General features: G+C 48.9%; 1 protein-coding gene across 1 annotated transcript; it reads right to left on the minus strand.

Moving 5' to 3' along the window:
* Positions 1–681: 681 nt before the first annotated feature.
* On the minus strand, positions 682–16,641 carry LOC126080682 (uncharacterized). The gene is made up of 3 exons (XM_049891859.1): positions 14,428–16,641; positions 11,657–11,734; positions 682–10,909 (listed from the first exon to the last, which is right to left on the minus strand). Exon 1 carries the CDS (start codon positions 16,639–16,641, stop codon positions 15,055–15,057), a length of 1,587 nt encoding a protein of 528 aa, XP_049747816.1. The 3' UTR covers positions 682–10,909; positions 11,657–11,734; positions 14,428–15,054.
* Positions 16,642–18,043: the final 1,402 nt, after the last annotated feature.

Below are 18,043 nucleotides of genomic sequence, written 5' to 3' on the forward strand. Positions count from 1 at the left end.
CAACAGTTCGTTTTGGCAACCAAATGGATTTTACAACACTTTTGGTTAGTATAGTTAAACTTTTCCTCCTCTCGGGGTCCACAGCCATGGCTGCATCTCTCTTGGTAGCTCTCTGCCCCCCGTTCTTCATCAAACAACTGCCAGGCTTCTCTCAACAAGGGTTTAATGAGCTCCCACTGGACTCCTGGGCTTACTCCAGGGCCTCCTCTGTACACCACCCCCCTTCCCCGTCACTAGAAGATTGTTTTGTCCTTGAGGCTGTCTTGTGGCTGCATGATCCTCACAGGGACAGTGATTCTGCCTTTGGGGCACACGGACCTCGTTTATACTTTCCTCATATGAAATCCAACTGCTTTCTCACCACGCCGGACAGTGGTCCGGTGAAGGGGAAGTTGGGATGGTCCCTCAAGCTCCCAGGCTCAGTGAGGAGCCGTTACCCAGAAGGCTGCGTGGAAGGTGCCTGCCCCAGCAGCACTGTCCTTCCACCAAGCTCCTACCTGCGTGGCCCAGCATCGCCAGCCTGAGAAGCACAACACTATCTAGGTCGCGAGGCCTGAGGTTACCCTAATGTTCCTCGCTCCAGGCTTTCAAACAACTGGGCTGTCCAGAGCAGCAGCCCTCCCAGAAGGTGGGGCTCCCCTCACACCCACCCACCCACCCAGTCTGACACCTCCCTGTACCACCGTGAGCAAGGTTCCCCACATCCCTGCCACTTCAGCTTTAAAAACACCTCATAAACGTGCATCAGAGGAAACAGTCTTTTCATTTCAGCTGTTACTAATACCTGGAACAGGGGCTGGAAATATGCAGCCCAGCAAGTCACCCCAGATGACTGCGTGACGAGGAGACACGAGTGGCTGAACTACCACTGACCTTATTTCTGGAGATAAGATAGCCAACGGAGGGCAGGAGCGACCTTCTCCAATCAGCTGGACCTGCGCTTCTGGCCTGGAGCACCCCTCTTTCTCCTGGGCACCATACCCAGGGCAATGGATGGAAACCCTAGACTCTGGGTTGGGGGGTTGTGGGCTGATCCAAATGTAAGAACGAGGTGGGCTGTTTTCTTGAAGCAGTTCCAAGCGCTTTCCAACCACTATCTCAATGACCTTACCAACACCCAAGGAAGGAAGGAAAGAAGGGAAAGGGCATAGGCTTTCTCATTTCATCCGAACAAAAGTGAAACGGTGTAAAAGCTTTGAGGTAACTAGCCACTATTCACCCAAAACGTCAGTGAAGTGGTAGAAATGAACTCAAGGGTCCTGGTCTGGCCCCGTGGCCACAGCAAACCAGCCAGATAACTGATCTGGGGGGAGGCCCCTAACTCTGGTGGTCTCTGCTAGTCTGACAGTACTGAGGGATTCATAAGATGGGCTGAATTTCACAGCTCTGTGCCAGAAAGGATACCAAATCACAATCCTCTCACCGTGCCTTCCCCAAGCTTTGTAAATAACAGAGACGCTCACTCAAGTAATTAGAAGAAAAAACTGTCAGCTAAGTGGTTTGAGAAGGGTGCGGTGTGGCTGGCAGTGTTCTCTGTTTTCTCTAAAGCCGGACTTGTGGACAGTCAAAAATACTACTTTAATGAGCTTATAAAAGTGAAGTGAGTCTTCACATCTTACAGTGAGGTCTGGGGTCAACTATTTCATCTCTGAAATCAAAGAGGCTGTTCCGTGGTACTCAGCCCAAACCGCTTCCTCCAGTCTGTCCCGGGCTTTTCCTCCTCCAGCTGATTCCCTTACCCGGTCAGCTCACCCCAAACAGTGACACCTCAGGTGTTCTGTAGAGGGAGATCCAAACTCTTGGGCCTGGAAGAAGTTTTCTGAAGTTATATCTCTTTCCTTCCCTCCTCAGTTGGCCCCGAGCTGCCTGAAATCCCCCCAGCATTGTGGCATCCTTTATGCACACCTGTGCTTGTAAGAGATGGGACTTGTGCTGGCTAAGTCCGACAAACCCACAGGGTTCTCTGGGGCTTCAGTTCCAAGCGCTCTTAATTTCAGCAATTGTAGGCTGGTATAGTGTTTTTCAAGGAGCCCTGGTGGCACAGTGGTTAAGCACTTGGCTGCTAACTGAAAGGCTGGCGGTTCAAACCCACCAGCTGTTCCGAGGGAGAGCGATGTAGCAGTCTGCTTCCGTAAAGATTACAGCCTTGGAAATCCTATGGGGGCAGTTCTACTCTGTCCTAGAGGGTCGCTATGAGTAGGAATCAACTCAACAGCAACGAGTATCATGTTTTTCTATCTACATTTCCAGATATTAATATAATTAAACTTAAGGGAGATTGTGCATAATATGCCACAAGACAGCAAACAAATGATGCAAACAGTGTCTTGCTGACAGGGTGACTCTAATGCAGGAAACCACGCTGTCAGCAGCACTGCCCCAATTGACTATGAACACATAACAGCCCAGGGACTGCCCGGAGGCACATGCAGGTCACGTCACTCACGGGGCCACGGTAGGCCACGGCTGGATCTAAAGGTGCTTTCCCTTCCCAGGCCACTTGTTTTTTAGAACAAATGTTTGTGATAAGGAGGCCCTGGGTGGCATAAATGGTTAAGTGCTCGACTACTAGCTGAAAGGTTGGCAGTTCGAACCCACCCAGAGGCATCTCAGAAGTCAGGTCTAGCCATCTGCTTCCAAAGGGTCACAGCCTTGAAAACCCTATGGTGCAGCTCTACTCTGCACACACAGGGTAGCCATGAGTCAGAAATCGACTCAACAGCAACTAACAGCAACAACGTTTGGGATGCCACTTGAGTATTTTACTCTATTTCTGGTCCAAGCCAGCTTGAAGACTAGGAGAGGATGAGCACCCAGAGAGCACCACTCTCCCCGGAGCCCCAGAATGGCACTGCTAACATTCAGGACTAAACCATGCAGACAGACATTCTTATAACTAGGTCAGCTATGTATACTCCAACTTAAACCCTTGGTTCCATTCCTTCCTCTCCAAGATAAGGGTACTTCCAGGGCATTTCTCACTGACCAGTAACACGAAAATGCCCTCCTCACATCCCAAGAAGGGCTCCTCAGAGCCGGGCCTGCGGCTGCTACCCTTAGTATCCCACGACTTCTGGAATCTGCCCCAAGAGCCTGAGTCTCCCATGTGAGCTTGTGTTTTTCAGGCTCTGCTGTTTTGGCTGTCTTCCAGGGCTTTGGAAGATGTCACCGAGACAGAGAGCAGGCCCGGTCCTGTGCGTGCTGGTTGATGGGTAAAGACCTTAAGGGATGGGGACCTCAGGAAGCCATCATGACGTCCTAAGAAATCACGGTGCAAGTGTCCCGCTTGCACTATTCCACCCCCAAACCAGTCCAAGATGCATGCCGCCTCTCCGTCATCCTCAGGTTGAGTCAGCGCAACTGAATAGGTACCTGCAATCTGTGCTACCTCCCTCCCAGCGCTCCTCCGAGACATTAAGAAGCCCTCCCTGGGGGTGGCAGCTCCCTCTGGGGAGCCTAACGTCACCCCAAGAGTGCCGCCCTGGCCCAGCCCCCTCTGGCAGGTGCATAGGGAAGACTCCAGAACCAAGGGTCCCATGATGCAGCAGCCAGGTGGAATGGGAGGAGCGGCCAAGAGGCAGGGAGAAGGCCCAAGAAACAGCTCCGCCATGCAGGTCTGAGCCAGGAAGGCCGAGCTAGAAACTGAATGATGAAACAGAAACCCATTCTTAACAGCACCCATCAAACTCCCAGATAACTGGCTTTTTTAAATTCATCTCTGTGGGATCTGTTTTCCTCTGGGCACACGAAACGTTCACTTTCTCTCTTCTCCCTCAGTCCTCTTCCAGAGTTAAGTAACAGACAGGAGAAATGCCATGTTCTGAGTCTGTGCCAGGTTATGTCATGAACGGGTGGCTCGCTTGCCGCAGACACAGTGAGTAGAACTGATAAACACGTTGACCCAACATTTGCAAGTGGTTCACACAAGAAACAAGAGCAAGGTAGAAGACACAGCCCCTGCCTCTCCAGCTTTTGTGGATACCCCTGGCTTTGTGCACCTGCTGTTAAAACAGTCCACCCAGGTCAGGGTTTCCTAATGGAAGCCTCGTCTTCTGCCAACATCCTGGGTATCAAAGACCCTTCATTTTCATGTCAGACCATCCACTGGTAACAGCTTCTGATCTCCAGCCTTTGGTTGTTCTGTTCTCCCTCCTCCTTAGATGCTCCAGAAGAGATAAATAAGCCAAGCATAAATCTCGGAGGAAGTGGAGGCTCTCTCTGTGAAATGAGTAAGGCTTCCCAATTTGACTAGCCTCAGGTGGGATTGGCATCAATCTATTTTTCTAGAATTAACCTTCACCACATATCCCATTTTCTTTTCATGTTTTTGTTACCAAAGAGGTTTGTCACCTAAACTGTAATAAGATGTTGTTGTTGGGTGCCATCGAGTTGGTTCTGACTCATAGTGACACTGTATACCGCAGAATAAAGTGCTGCCCGGCCCAACGCCACCCGATTTCTGTCCCGCTGCATCAAAAGTATGTTTAAGTTTCTACAAATACAAGTACTTATTACTAAAGGACTTGCATTGTAAGGCGAGAAGAGAAATAGGGAATATTCTGACGAATGCAGGGGTCCCTGGAGGTCCTGGCTCTCCTCACGGCCTGGGTAAGCTCACTCCTAAGGAGACGGCTTGCTGCTGACAGGTCTCTGGGGTGATCACATTTTCAGAGCTGAGAATTGGGGGCAGTCTGCTGCGTGCTCTGACAAAGGGCCAGTGTGTTTTCTGCCCTGGAAATTGAGATTGTCCCAGAACGCTGAGGCCCGTGGCTGCCCACAGGACACTCTGTGTCTGCTGAGTGACTGCTCAGTGGTGCTGACTGGTTTCTTCCCTCAGTTCTCTCCTCCAGACTGCTCTCCTTTGACACTCTGAGTTAACTGATTAAAGCAGACATTCAAACAAGTCCCCCAAACTGACCTTTCCACAATTTCTTTCCTTTCTTTCTTCTCTTTTTTTTTGCCCAAATCGGCCTCGCCTTTTAAACTGCGCTGTGCCAGCAGTAAACGAACACCACCTCTACTTCTCCCAGGCAGGGGGCATTTACCGCCGGGTACCAAGCTGGCCCTACCCTCCAGGTTAAAAAGGAATCATTTCAAAAGAAGGTTTTATGGTTAAGATGAAACTACAGTCCAAGAGCTATTAGAATCTGGCTCTTGGACAAAAGCCAAAGAGGACAGTTCTAGATATCCTCCTGAGAGAAACAAAAGGAGACCCATCAGAAGGGAGAAATCTTACACAAATGTTCATTTAAAAAAATGATGTAAAATGCTAAAACCTGTTCAACTACCTGACTTCAGTTAGAAGACACTTTTTAACAACATTAGGAAAGCGAAACTAGATGTGGGTGGGGTAGAAACGCTGCCAGGTCATCCTGCCTGGAGACGCTCAGTGACTGTGCCGACATGGTGGACGTGCGGCCGTGGCACCACCACCCGTGTGGCTGCCACAACCACACTAGCAGTTTTTGTGACTCCCTGCCTGGGGGCTGGACATTTGTCTTGGGGATCACTGGATCATCACCTGAGGTGACTTGGGTTACCTGCCCTGATTTGTTATCCCAGCTTGGTTAAGAAAAAATCATCTAGGAAAACAGAGATGTTCACATTACCCAACCCAGTGCCGTCGAGTCGTTCACATTAGTGTGTAATAAAAAGCTTGAGAGAGCAAAGAGCTTGCTGGGTTATGAGTCCTGGTGTGTGTGTGGGCAGGGAACAGGGGGCAGGCGTCCCCTCCAAGGTGACTCTGAGGCCAGCGTATCAGTGCCCCCTTGTGGAAGGCCAGAACACATCCAGTTGGTTGCTGGACCAGCTCGGCCTGTGCACCCATGTCTTTTCCCAGTCAGGTGCTCGGATGCCCTCTGGTGGACAAAATGCTTTTCGCCTTCAGCGGACAGGCGGCTAGTGTGGAAAGAATATCAGCTATAAGCCCCACCAGGGGGCATTAGGCAAGGCACGACCTTCTGAACCTCAGTTTCCACATCTATAAAATGGGAGCGATGGTAACGCTACCTGTCTTGCACACCTCGAAGAGTAGTTATGGGGGCACCATTTTCACCTCTGCCTCCGGACGCTACGCCGTTCCGTAACCAGTTCACACCCCTGGGGTGACCTTTCTTTTCTTCAGTCCAGTGTCTGGACTCCAGGTACCATTATAACAACAATAAATCAGGTTATTCTAGTAGCTTTAATACCTTTACAAACTTTTATACACGATTCTCAAAGCAACCTGCTTTTTCTCATGAGCATTTATCATAAATTAATTTTCTGGCAATTATCCATTCAATATCTAAGTTTCCCACTAGATTATGAGTCCCCTGAATGCTGGGACTTGTCGTTACGTTTTCGCAGTGGCTACTGCACAGAAGCGCAACACACAGCTGTTGAAGAAACACAAGGATGAATCGTTGTACCTGGGGAAGGCCAGCCCGAAACAGAAAGGGCAAAGTCAGATATGGAAAAAACTCCTTTTTTCAAGAGTGATAACATGAACTAATACCATAAACGAAAGGGCGGGTGATGGAAGTGTTTTGAAGCTGGAGAGGTGGTGGTCGCACAACATCGTGAACACACTAAATGCCACTGAGTCCACAGAATGGTTCACTTTAAAATAGCTAATTGTATGCTGTGTGAATTTCCCCTCAATAAAAAAAGAAAATTTGAGGGCAGAACCGTCATATAATGTTTATGATCCATGATGACGTAAGCACTCTACAGATACTTGACAAACTCAACATGAAGAAAATAACTTTTATACAGTGCTTGATAGTTTACATCAACATTTTCACTTAACTGATTTCATTTGTTCCTCCCAAGTCCATGGCCTCACAGATGGGGAAAGTGAGGCCTGAAGACGTTCAGTTAGTAACTTCTTGTTCTTCAAATGTGCCAGGCACACTGCCCCTGGAGGCTCTCCCCCTGCTGCTCCCCCTGCCGTCCCCCTGGGATGGACTTCCTCCAGCCAGCCACGGGGCTCTGCCTCCCTCCTTCAGGCTCTGCTTTAAGTAGTAGAACTTTACCAGATCTTTTGGGGGAGTCTAGGCACTATAGGAAACCTTGGTGGTGTGGTGGTTAAGACCAAAAGGTTGGCAGTTCAAATCCACCAGGCGCTCCTTGGAAACCCCGTGGGGTAGTTCTACTCTGTCCTATTGGGTTGCTATGAGTCGGAATTGACTTGACAGCATTGGGTTTGGGTTTTTGGGTTTTTTAAGGCACTTCAGGGCACACCACAGACATGAAACCATAACGTGATTGAGATAAATACCATTTGTTAGGGTACCACAGCAAAGTGCCACCATGTTCACCAATTGTTCCCTGTGTGTTCTTTCCCCAAGGCAGCGCACCTGTCTGTGTATCTCTAGCTCTCAGCATGGTGCTAAGCACCTAGGTTGAGGTATTTGTCCATTTGGTATGAGTAGGAAACAATGGATTCTGAGCAACACGGATGCAAACAGACAAACTGGAGACAACACACGTCCGGGTCCCACCCTAAGCGAGACGCCAGGGTGGGGAGCCTCGGAGGTGAATGTGCTGGGCAGAGGTCAGAGTCCGAGGAGCAGCAGTGTTGCCTCTCAGGCCCCATGCAGTCTGTGTTGAAATAGTTCCTGGGACCAAACCCATCAGTACTTCGAACCTTGTATGACTAATTCTACTTCCCAGGAGAATGGTGCAGAGCTGGTCCCTCCTGAGTTGAGTTGGAGTAGTCTGATGGATCCATGGCCCTTGAGACATGGACATTAACCCTCTGGGGCTCAGTGGCCACCCGAGAATAATGCCTTCCTCCAGTACCTGACTCAAGTGACCAGGCAAGATGGAAAACCAACAGGCAGAGCACAAAGTACACCAGATTAGGAGTCAAACGGGGGAGCCCTGGTCTTAGCTCTACTTCTTGAACCTGTTTGAACCTGCATATCGAAGGGCAGTTTAAAAACTGCAAAGAAGCAAACTCTCACCAACATGAAATATCGTCATTTGTTCTACCTGTCCACTGCCGTGGGGGATTATTTAAAAAAAAAAAAAAAACCCCGTTGCTGTCGATTCCGACGCGTAGCGACCCTATAGGACAGAGTAGAGCTGCCCCATAGAGCTTCCAAGGAGCGGCTGGTAGATTCGAACTGCCAACCTTTTGGTTAGCAGCCGTAGCTCTTAACCACTACGTCACCAGGATTTCCCGGAGATTATTATTATGACATCTTAAAAAACCCATTGCCATCAAGTCGATGCTGACTCATAGCGACCCTGTAGAACCAAGTAGAACTGCCTCATAGGATTTCCAAGGCTGAATTCTTGACAGAAGCAGAGTGCCACATCTCTCCCCCATAGAGCAGCTGGTGGGTTCAAACCACCAATCTTTTGATTTGCTACTGAGTGTTTTAAGCACTGTACTACTAAAGCTCCTTAGATGTTAACACAATATCGAATATGAACAAACACATTGCCCCCCTGGACCTCAGATTTTAACTTAATGGTACAGACACATGTTTTCTTAACAAATCATATACCTTTAAAAAATGTTCTCCAGCTGAATTTTGGAATCGAATTCCAAGCTCTGTAAGCTACGGTCCACCACACACACACAGGTGTTTCCCCAAAACCTTCCTTATAATATGAAATGTCGAAAGTGCACAGCTGGACATTCAAGCAAATTATTAATTACAAAACCAACTAAACAGGGTTTGCAGAGCTGGTGTTGCTTTTGCCATTTTCTGTGGTACATTTTCTATTTCCTTTTAATTTGTACTGGTTACAGGACCTAGTGATCATTCAGCTTTGTCCCACACTGCCTGTACGGAACTCTCTCGCCATGGGCACTCAAGCACGGGTGGGTATTTAGTTTTTCTCAATTCCCACAGCATGAAGGAAAAAACCAACAAAGCAAAACATGGTATTGTTTTTATCTCATGTCCTTAAAGTTCAAGAGGGGCATTTGGTCATTGACAGAGGCCTGGGCTTGATACAAGTCCAAATGTGTCAGCTCACTGAGGGCACCAAACCGAAGCTGAGTGGCGCACTGGTGGGGCAACAGCAGAGATGTGAGCTCAGGTATCCTCGGTGGCAGGGACCCCAGGCAGGTGGTGGGGCTCTGGCCAGCTGGAACGCACAGGCCCAGTTGAAGGAAACCCAAATACACAGTTCTGGTGGCAATATGGGCCCAGTGTGGCCAGCTCTGATTTTTCAAGAAAAGCCAGAAATTCAGGTTTTAATGTAAAATCTCTAGATTTTAAAATGTCAGCAATTAGTTCTAAAAAACGTTTTAAAAATACTCTATGGGTTGGACACATGTCCATGGCCCAGTGTGGTGCCTGGGCAGCCTGTTTATGAGCACTCTGGAGCACTAGGTGGTTCTGATGAGTTTCAGGTCGCACCTGCCACCCTCAACCTGCTTCCTAGGGTGGTCACTTCAGTGCCCTACATCTCGGCTCTGAAATCCAATCAGCCGCCAAAGTCACCGTGTAGAGGTTAAGGGTGTTGATTCCCGATTCCCTGAGGTTCAAATCCCTGCTCCACCACTTACTGCCACCACTTGCCAGCTGTCACTTTGATGGACACTTTGCCTCAAATGCCTCATCTATAAAATGGGGGTGATACTACAATCCCTCTCAGGGGAGTAAATGAGATAATGGTATAACACCTAACACGGAGCAAGCATTTGATGATACACATTGGCTGTTGTTATCTGTAAGCCTGGTTCCTCCTTACTCCTCCCTGCCATTCACGTGGACCAACAAATCCTGGCAAATACAACTTCTAAAACTCTCTCGAGTCTATCCTCTTGTTTCCATCCCCACTCTCCCTGCCACAGCTCACAGCCTCATCCTCTCTACCCTGAACTATTGCAATGATCTAATCATCGTACCCCCTACTTTCCTGAGTCCCTACTTTGTGCTGGACACACAGCTCGGTGTCCTACTCCGACCCACCCTCATGCTGCTCTGGGTTGATTCAGTTGCTTGGCTTGGTAAGTCACCGATGTAAACATGGATCTGATGGCGTCATCTCCCTGTCACCTACAGAACATAGTCTAAATTCTTCCATCCTGCATTCAAGGCTCTCCCCAGTCTGGCCACAGGCTCTCCCCAAGTTCCCATCCTACCAGTCTCCGTAATAAGCTCCTGCTCCAGCCATACCACACTGCTGTTCTTCCCTGGCCCTGTCACGGTGCCTCAGCAACACTATTCTTCCTGCTTAGAACGTCTGTCCTCCATGTCCATCTACTGACCCCTTCTCACCCCACATGGTCATCTGAGCATGACGCTTTCTCTGATCAGATCCTGACCAGCCCCGTGGCTGGCTCTCCTCCTCTGCAGCTCCCACATACCACCTTAGTGCAAGTCTAGCACATCTCCCGTGCGTTGCGATTTACTTGTTTTGACGTCTGTCTCCCTCATGAGATAGGAGGCAAAGGGCAAGAACCTGGTCCTAGACATTTTTTGCCTTCCCAGCTGGCACGAAGTAAGTCCTCAATGTTTGTGGAGTGAGCAAATGGAACCAGCTAACAAGGCATTTTAACAAAAGCCAAACGATGTCACTTTTAACACACCCTATTGCAAGAAGCAAGGATCTTTGGGAATATACAAAGAATCGGGTAATAAAAAAAAAAAATAATAAATCCACCCGAGCCCTCGCTTCCCTGAATGTGGACATTTTGGTTAATTTTAGAAAAAAAGGACTTTCTATAGCTAAAGTTCCAGCTACCTATATGACTGAAAATATCTGCACTTACAGGCAGCTGATGTTTGTCAGGGAGTCTTGATCTCCACTCTTCTTTCTGTGACCTTGGTGGAACACATCTGACATCCCAGGAGGAAATGCCATCCAGCTAGAGAACAATCAACGAACGTAGTGTGCAGCACAGATGACAGACGTCCATACCACTGAAGCTGCCCCCGTCTCAGCCTCGTGCTGTGCAGGCCTGTTTGGTTAGAATTCTAGACTGAAAATCTAGAGAGGCAGCGATTCCTTAGCTCTCAGAGCCAAGGGAGTGCGGGGGGAAGGGGTGGTGACCTTGGGCAGGCAGAGAGCTGGTAAAGAAATGAAACACCATTGTTTCGGGCATTTATGCTCTTAAAAACTTGCCACCGAAGTGGTCATTCAACAAGCACTCCCTGCATGAATGGACGGGTTGTTGTGTAGCCTCATTCCCTCCCCCCGCCCCCAGCGCCTCAGACCTTGCTCTGAAGGCAGCAAGTGGAGCTGTGGGGCTTGTCTAGTAAGCACTGATGAGGCAGCTCAGCAGCATGGAGGCAGCTCAGCAGCATGGCTGCCAGTGCGGCGCTGTACTGGACCAGGCTGTCTGGGCTTGGTAGTTCCTACTGGTAAAGTTGATAGAGTAATGGTTCCTCTCTTCAAACGCTACTGTGCGGATTAAATGATACCGTACATGGAATGTGTTTCACATGACGTCTATTCAATTACCCTGATTATTACAAGAATTCAGTAAATGTTAACTCTGATTTCCATTTGCCAAAACTACCCTACTACTAGGCTTGGTCGGTCCGTAGCTTATCTTTACAACTCTGCCCACACCTGCTATCTCGGCTTTATTGTCTAAGTATGGGATCAGAGTTCCTAGAGAACGGACAGAAAAGCTAGCTGTCAGCTTCTGACCAACCAAGAAGCAGAAATAACGGAGCCGGGCGGAGGAAAACGGATCACTTACCCAGAATGCCTGGCTGTGTGCACTGGATCAAGCGTAAGAAAACATCGGAACTTCTCGGTGGATGGGTGGATGGCCTCGCTGGCAGGGAGAAAACAAAGGAGCATGCCTTCAAAGGCCCAGGGAAAATGATTTTCAAATTAGAATTCTTACCAAAACCAAAAAAAAAAAAAAACAAACCCACTGCCGTCGAATCGATTCCGACTCACAGCGATACCTAGACAATGTTAAATAGTAAGTCACTGAATGGGAGGGATAATTCATTCCACAAATACATGCTGCGTGCCTACTAGGTGTACTTGGTTCTGGTTAGGCAGAGGACCAGCAGAGGTAACCAGACCCATGGTGATGCCCTCCTGGGGCTCCCAATCTAGAAAGGACAGACAGACAGTAAACAAGTACAGCAGGGAAACGAACAACATATCCGACAGTGATGAGTGCTATTCAGAAAGAGAAACCAGGGCCTCTTGCCCCATGTTCCAGCAATCAGGAACCATGGCAGCTAGAGGAATGGACCAAGAACACCATCAGGATACAATCAGACAAATCCAGGATGGGGCATATCTACCAGAAAACTGGCCTGAGTTCTTCAAAAAGACAAAGCTGTTCAAAGCAAAACAAGAGGGGGACTGTCTTAAGTTAAGAGACCCAAAGGACTGAGCCATCATGTTCAACATGCGTACCTGACTGGGTTCTGAGCCAGGGAAAAAGTTATCAAAGACAGAAGTATCCAAGATACTTTGGGACAACAAAGGACATTTGAATATGGATTGAATGATATTAGGGAATTATTCTTAATTTATTAAATTAAAATTCTACTTTACTTAGGTACCAGGCATAGGAGAATGTCATCATCTTTAGAAAGTGCTTGCTGAATTTTAGAGAGATAAAGCAAACAGGGCAAACCGTTAACCACTCCTGAAGTTAGATAAAGAGTATGCTCTTGCTCATTGCTCTAATCTTTCAACTTTTCTGTGTATATTAAAATGTTCACTAGAAAAAGTTGGAGAAAAAAGAACAGAGGAGAAGATTTAGAGAGAGCAAGCACAGACATTTTGGAGGCATTCTGCTATAAAGAGGAGTAGATGCGTTTCCTGGGGCTCCTATACCAAACTACCACAAACTGGGTGACTTAAAACAACAGAAATGTGTTCTCTCACAGCTCTGCAGGGCCGAGTCCAAAGTCCAGCTGTTGGCAGGGGCTGTATTCCCTACAGAGACTCAAGGAAAAATTCATTCTTTGCCTCTAACAGCTTCCTCAACCAGCTTCTGGAGGCTGCTGGCATTCCTTGGAGGGAGGCCACATCACTCCAATCTCTGCTTCCTCGTCTGTGTGTGTCTGATCTCCCTCATCTCTCTCTTCTCAGGACACTTATGATGGTATTTAGGGCCCTCCTGGATAATCCAGGATAAGCGCCTCATCACAAGATCTTTAAAGTAAACACATCTTTTACCATATAAGGTAATATTCACAGGTGCCAGGAATTAGGAAATGAATGTATCTTTGAGGGGGAAGCACTTTCTGCTGGCCACAGAGAGCAAGAGAAATGGGGCAGAAGTTAGTGGGAAACATGGGCCAAGAGGGGGCTTTTTTTTAAAGGGAGAAATCACAGCATGTTTATAACTGATTTAGTACAGTGTATATCTAGTCAATGTAATAACCATTTCCACACGGAAAATTTCATAAAGAAAATATAGCAAGGCTAAAATTAGGGTTAAACCATAAAAAAAAACAAAAACAAATCTGTTGTTATCAAGTTGATTCTGACTCATAGCGACCCTATAGCCCTATAAAAAAAAATAGGACAGAGTAAAACTGCCCCATAAGGTTTCCAAGACTGGAGTCTTTATGGAAGCAGACTGCCACATCTTTGTCCCGAGGAGCGGCTGGTGGGATCCAACCACTGACCTTATGGTTAGCAGCTGAGCTCTTAATCACTGCACCACCAGGGCTGCTTAAAATTAGGGTTACTCTTTGAAATTCAATTAAGAACAATCAAAATGTAATGCATGAATAGGCAAGTGTATAGAAATATCTAAAATTGGCAAATTCACAGAGACAGAAAGTAGATTAGTGGTTACCAGGGGCTGGGGGAGGGAGGAATGGGTAGTTACTGCTTAACTGGTGCAGTTTGTTTGGGGTGATGAAAAAATTTTGGAAATAAATAGTGGTGGTTATATTTAAGGAAACCCTGGTGGTACATTGGTTAAGAACTACGGCTGCCAAACAAATGGTTGGCAGTTCAAATCCACCAGGCACTCCTTGAAAACTCTATGGAGTGCTTCTACGCTGTCCTATAGGGTCACTATGAGTCAGAATCAACTGTATGGCAATGGATTTGGTTTTTGGGGGGGGGGTTATATTTAATGCCACCAGATTGTACACTTAAAAATGGCTAAAGTGGTAATTTTTATGTTATATACATACATTACCACAATTTTTTTTTTTTTCTTAAGTCAAGGATGGAAACGATGCAGGTACATATAATGGAGAAAACTTCAAATCGAGCATAAACAATAGAATCTAATGTGGAAGTCAGGGGAGCCCTTGAAATGGTGATCACAGTGAAGTGCTTAAAACAGCGGCGCCCACCAACTACTCTGGATACAACCTGGGGACTAGCTGGAAGGAAGATAAGTGAGGATGAGCCTGGTCCAGATATACGGGGCCCTTAGAGAGGTCTGTCACATCAGACTATGGAATTGGCTATGTGGGAGAGGACAGTACAGAAATAGTGAAGGAAATAACTTTAAAAACCAACAAACATAATCACCATTATGAGATCTGGCTTCTTCCTTCCTTCCTTCCTTGACTTCCTTTTCTCTTCTCCTCTTGGTTTTGTCACTTCGGTGCCCCTCATTCTTCCGGAGGGTCCTTGTCACAGATCCTCTTCCAGAAACGTGCTTTACCCATGCCAGCTTGCCTGTTCTTCCCCATCCCACCATGTCTCTCCTTTATCCTGCTGGAGTTCTCCGTTTTCCTCCCTACGCAGCCTCCTAGATCTCATACACCCAATCTTGTGTTGTTAAATCCCTCTAAGCCCATCCTAAATCCACTTCTCAAACATTTCCTTACAAGCTCCTCCATCACACTCCTCTCCAAGAAACCAATATCCAATTTTCCTCTATCAACTTGTTACCAAATGTTTCCTTTCTTCTCAAAAATATCTCCATTTCCCATTCTTCTTTGCTTCCTTTGGTCCTTACTCTCCACCTTCATCCCCAGTAGCTCTTCTTCATTCCCACTCTTTTCTCTTAGGCTCAGATTCTCTCCTTTCCTTTCTCATCTTTACCCTTTCCAGATCAGTAATGCTCTTCTTGGCTTAATTTCTCCTTTTTGACTTTCAATGCGTACCCTATCTACTTTTCTTTCCTTTGTCGACTTCTGTCCTTCATCTGTCTCATTCACTCGCACTTTCCCCTGCGGCTTCTTTCTCTTCCATAGAAACCGACTCCTCAGCAATATCCTTCACTTCACTCAAGACGACCCCCTCAACTTCCATTCCTTCTGCAGTCTGTTCTAGCTCTTCATCACTCCTTTCTACACTTTCAAAAGGAATTTCTACGTTTTCATCAGGAACTTCTACCACACTTTCACTATCAATAACTTCTATCACTCTTTCAATTTTCTCTTCATTTATGCTTCCCATTCCTGAGCTCTCCAACTTCTCCTCACTGGTCCCCAACCTCTCCCGACTGGTCCCCGGCTTCAACTGACTGGTCCCCAACCTCTCCCGACTGGCCCTCAGCTTCTCTTGACTGGTCACCAGATTCAACTGACTTGTTCCCAGCTTCTCTCTACTGGTCCCCAGCTTCTCCTGACTGGCCCCTAGCCTTTCCCGACTGGTCCCCAGCTTCTCCCGACTGGCCCCCAGCCTCTCTCGACTGCTCCTCAGCCTCTCCGGACTGGTTCCCAGCTTCTCCTGACTGGTCCCCAACTTCTCCCCACCTGACCCCAGTCTATCTCCAGTGGATCTCAAATCCTCTCCACTGCTCCTCAGCTTCTCTCCACTTGATCGCAATTTCTCTCCCCTGGACCCCTGATTCTCTCCCTTGGACACCAGTTTCTCTCCACTAGACCTCAGCTTCTCTGCACTGGTCCCCAGCTTCTCTCCACTTGATCGCAATTTCTCTCCCCTGGACCCCAGCTTCTCTCCACTGGTCCCCAACTTCTCTGCACTGGATCCCCGCTTCTCTGCACTGGTCACCAGCTTCTCTGCGCTCGACTTTGGCTTCTCCCCATTCCAAGATCTCAGTCTATGGTCTCTGGATCTCAAATTCTCTCTATTGGTCTCTGGATCACTCAGTCTCATTCTCTCTCCCCTGGACTCCTTCTTCTCTGCACTTGACCTGGGCTCCTCCAAACTCCACCTCAGTTTATATCCTCTGGATCTCATATCCTCTCCACTGGACCTCCGCCCCTCTCCGTAGGTCTGTACCTTCTCCCCAGTGGACCTCAAACTCTCTTCAAAGCCGGACCCCCTCCTAGACCTTACTGCACTCTCAGATACGGCCGGGAGTCTGCGTTTGGCCTCTCGCTCTGCCCAGATCTCCCTGGGGCTGCCTTTCCCCACGTCAGCGGAAGGCCGTAATGCACTTGCTACACTGTGCAGCAGGTTCAAATCCACCCTCCCCTTACTCAGGCCCGGCTTCTCTTTGGAGTCAGTCCTTTCCACCGCATCCATTCTCCAATACCCAGGCTCCAGCTTCTGGTCCCCCGACCTAGGCTTAGTCGTGTTCCTACCGAGGAGTTCCATTCTCTTTCCGATCACGATGAGCCCGTTCCAGGGCCTCCACAGTTTATCTCGCAGGGTCGGCGCCCCCCTGCAGCCCGGCTCGACTGGCGGCGCACCGCGACTCGGGGCCTGGCCGCCCGCACGCTGGCCGCGGGCCTTGTGGCGCCTCCTCGACGTCCTATGCGCCTTGCCCCTCGGCTCCCTCACGCCCCAGTGCCGAAAGCCTAACGGAACCCCCTTCTCCACAGACATAGCCCCTCGTCTTCGGCCCCCACCACCCCGCCCCTCCCCGACAGCCCCCACCCACCCTCCCACCAGGCCCTCGCCCCGCCCGCTGCCCCGCCCACCGTTCGGTTAGCTCGAGAGCCGGCCAGCGCGCATGCGCGAGCCGCGCGAGGCCGTTGGGAGGCGGGGCCCGGAGAGGGGGCGCGCGGGAGTCCGCCGGCAGCGCGCGCCGTCGGGGGGCTGTGAGGCGTGCGACCTCTGTGACCCCAAAGTCCCCGACCCCAGCCTCCCTGCTGTCGCCTATGCTTGGCCTTCTCCGGATCTGCGCTCCACCTTAAAATTTGGGGTCTGGGCAGCCAATGGCGTCGCGCACGGTAGAGATGGCACCCAATTAAAGGGCGCAGTTGGGGCCAACGGGGTGGGAGGCATTCCCGACTTCAAGTGACTCTGGCTGGGAGAGGGAGAGTGTCTCGGTCAGCCGCGAGCGTCCCTACCCGGTCCTTTCGGCGGGGCGAGTTACGGGGGACGAAGCGCGGGCAGCATTTGTGTCCTGCAGAGGGGAAGGAGCGTGATGGAGGAGAACCAGGAGGCGGAGAAGGAGAGCAAGGTAAAGAGAGGATGCAAACCCCTCCCGACACCCACCTCACTCCATCATCCGTGATACCCAATCATGGGGCGAGGTGTGTGTGTGTGTCACACACACACACACACACACACACACACACACACACACGGGGAGGGGTGCGTTTCTGCAGCACCTACATGAAAGCCGGTGAGAATGTGCCAAGGAAGGGTTTTACTTTTGCCCTGACAGATGGAAAGGGACCTATCACTGTCATCCCTCTTCTGTCAGGACAGACTCAAGCTGGTTTGCTGGGGAAGAAGAAGGGATTGAGAAGGAGCTAGGGCCCCTCCTGGGGAGTGGGGAGGGATCGTGTTCAGCACTATGGTTTTGTCGTAGTTACTACTGCTGCTGTAACAGAAATACCGCAAGTGGATGGCTTTAACAAAGAGAAATTTATTCTCTCACAGTCTAGTAGACTACAAGTTCAAATTCTGGTCGCTGGCTCCAGGGAAAGGGTTTCTCTTTCTTTGACTCTGAGGAAGGTCCTTGTCATCAGTCTTCCTTTGGTCTGGGAGCATCTCAGCGCAGGAACCTCAGGGCCAAAGGATGCCCTCTGCTCCCTGTACTGCTTTCTTGGTGCTATGAGGTCCTCTGTCTCTCTGCTCGCTTCTCTCTTTTATATCTCAAAAGAGATTGGCTTAAGACACTATCTAATCTTATAGATCTCATCAATATAACTGCCACTACTCCATCTCATTACATCATAGTGACAGGATTTACAACACATAGGGAAATCAAATCAGATGACAAAATGATAGACAATGATACAATACTGGGAATCATGACCTAGCCAAGTTGACAGAT

Source organism: Elephas maximus, chromosome 7 (assembly GCF_024166365.1).
Source record: "Elephas maximus indicus isolate mEleMax1 chromosome 7, mEleMax1 primary haplotype, whole genome shotgun sequence".
Lineage (NCBI taxonomy): Eukaryota > Metazoa > Chordata > Mammalia > Proboscidea > Elephantidae > Elephas > Elephas maximus.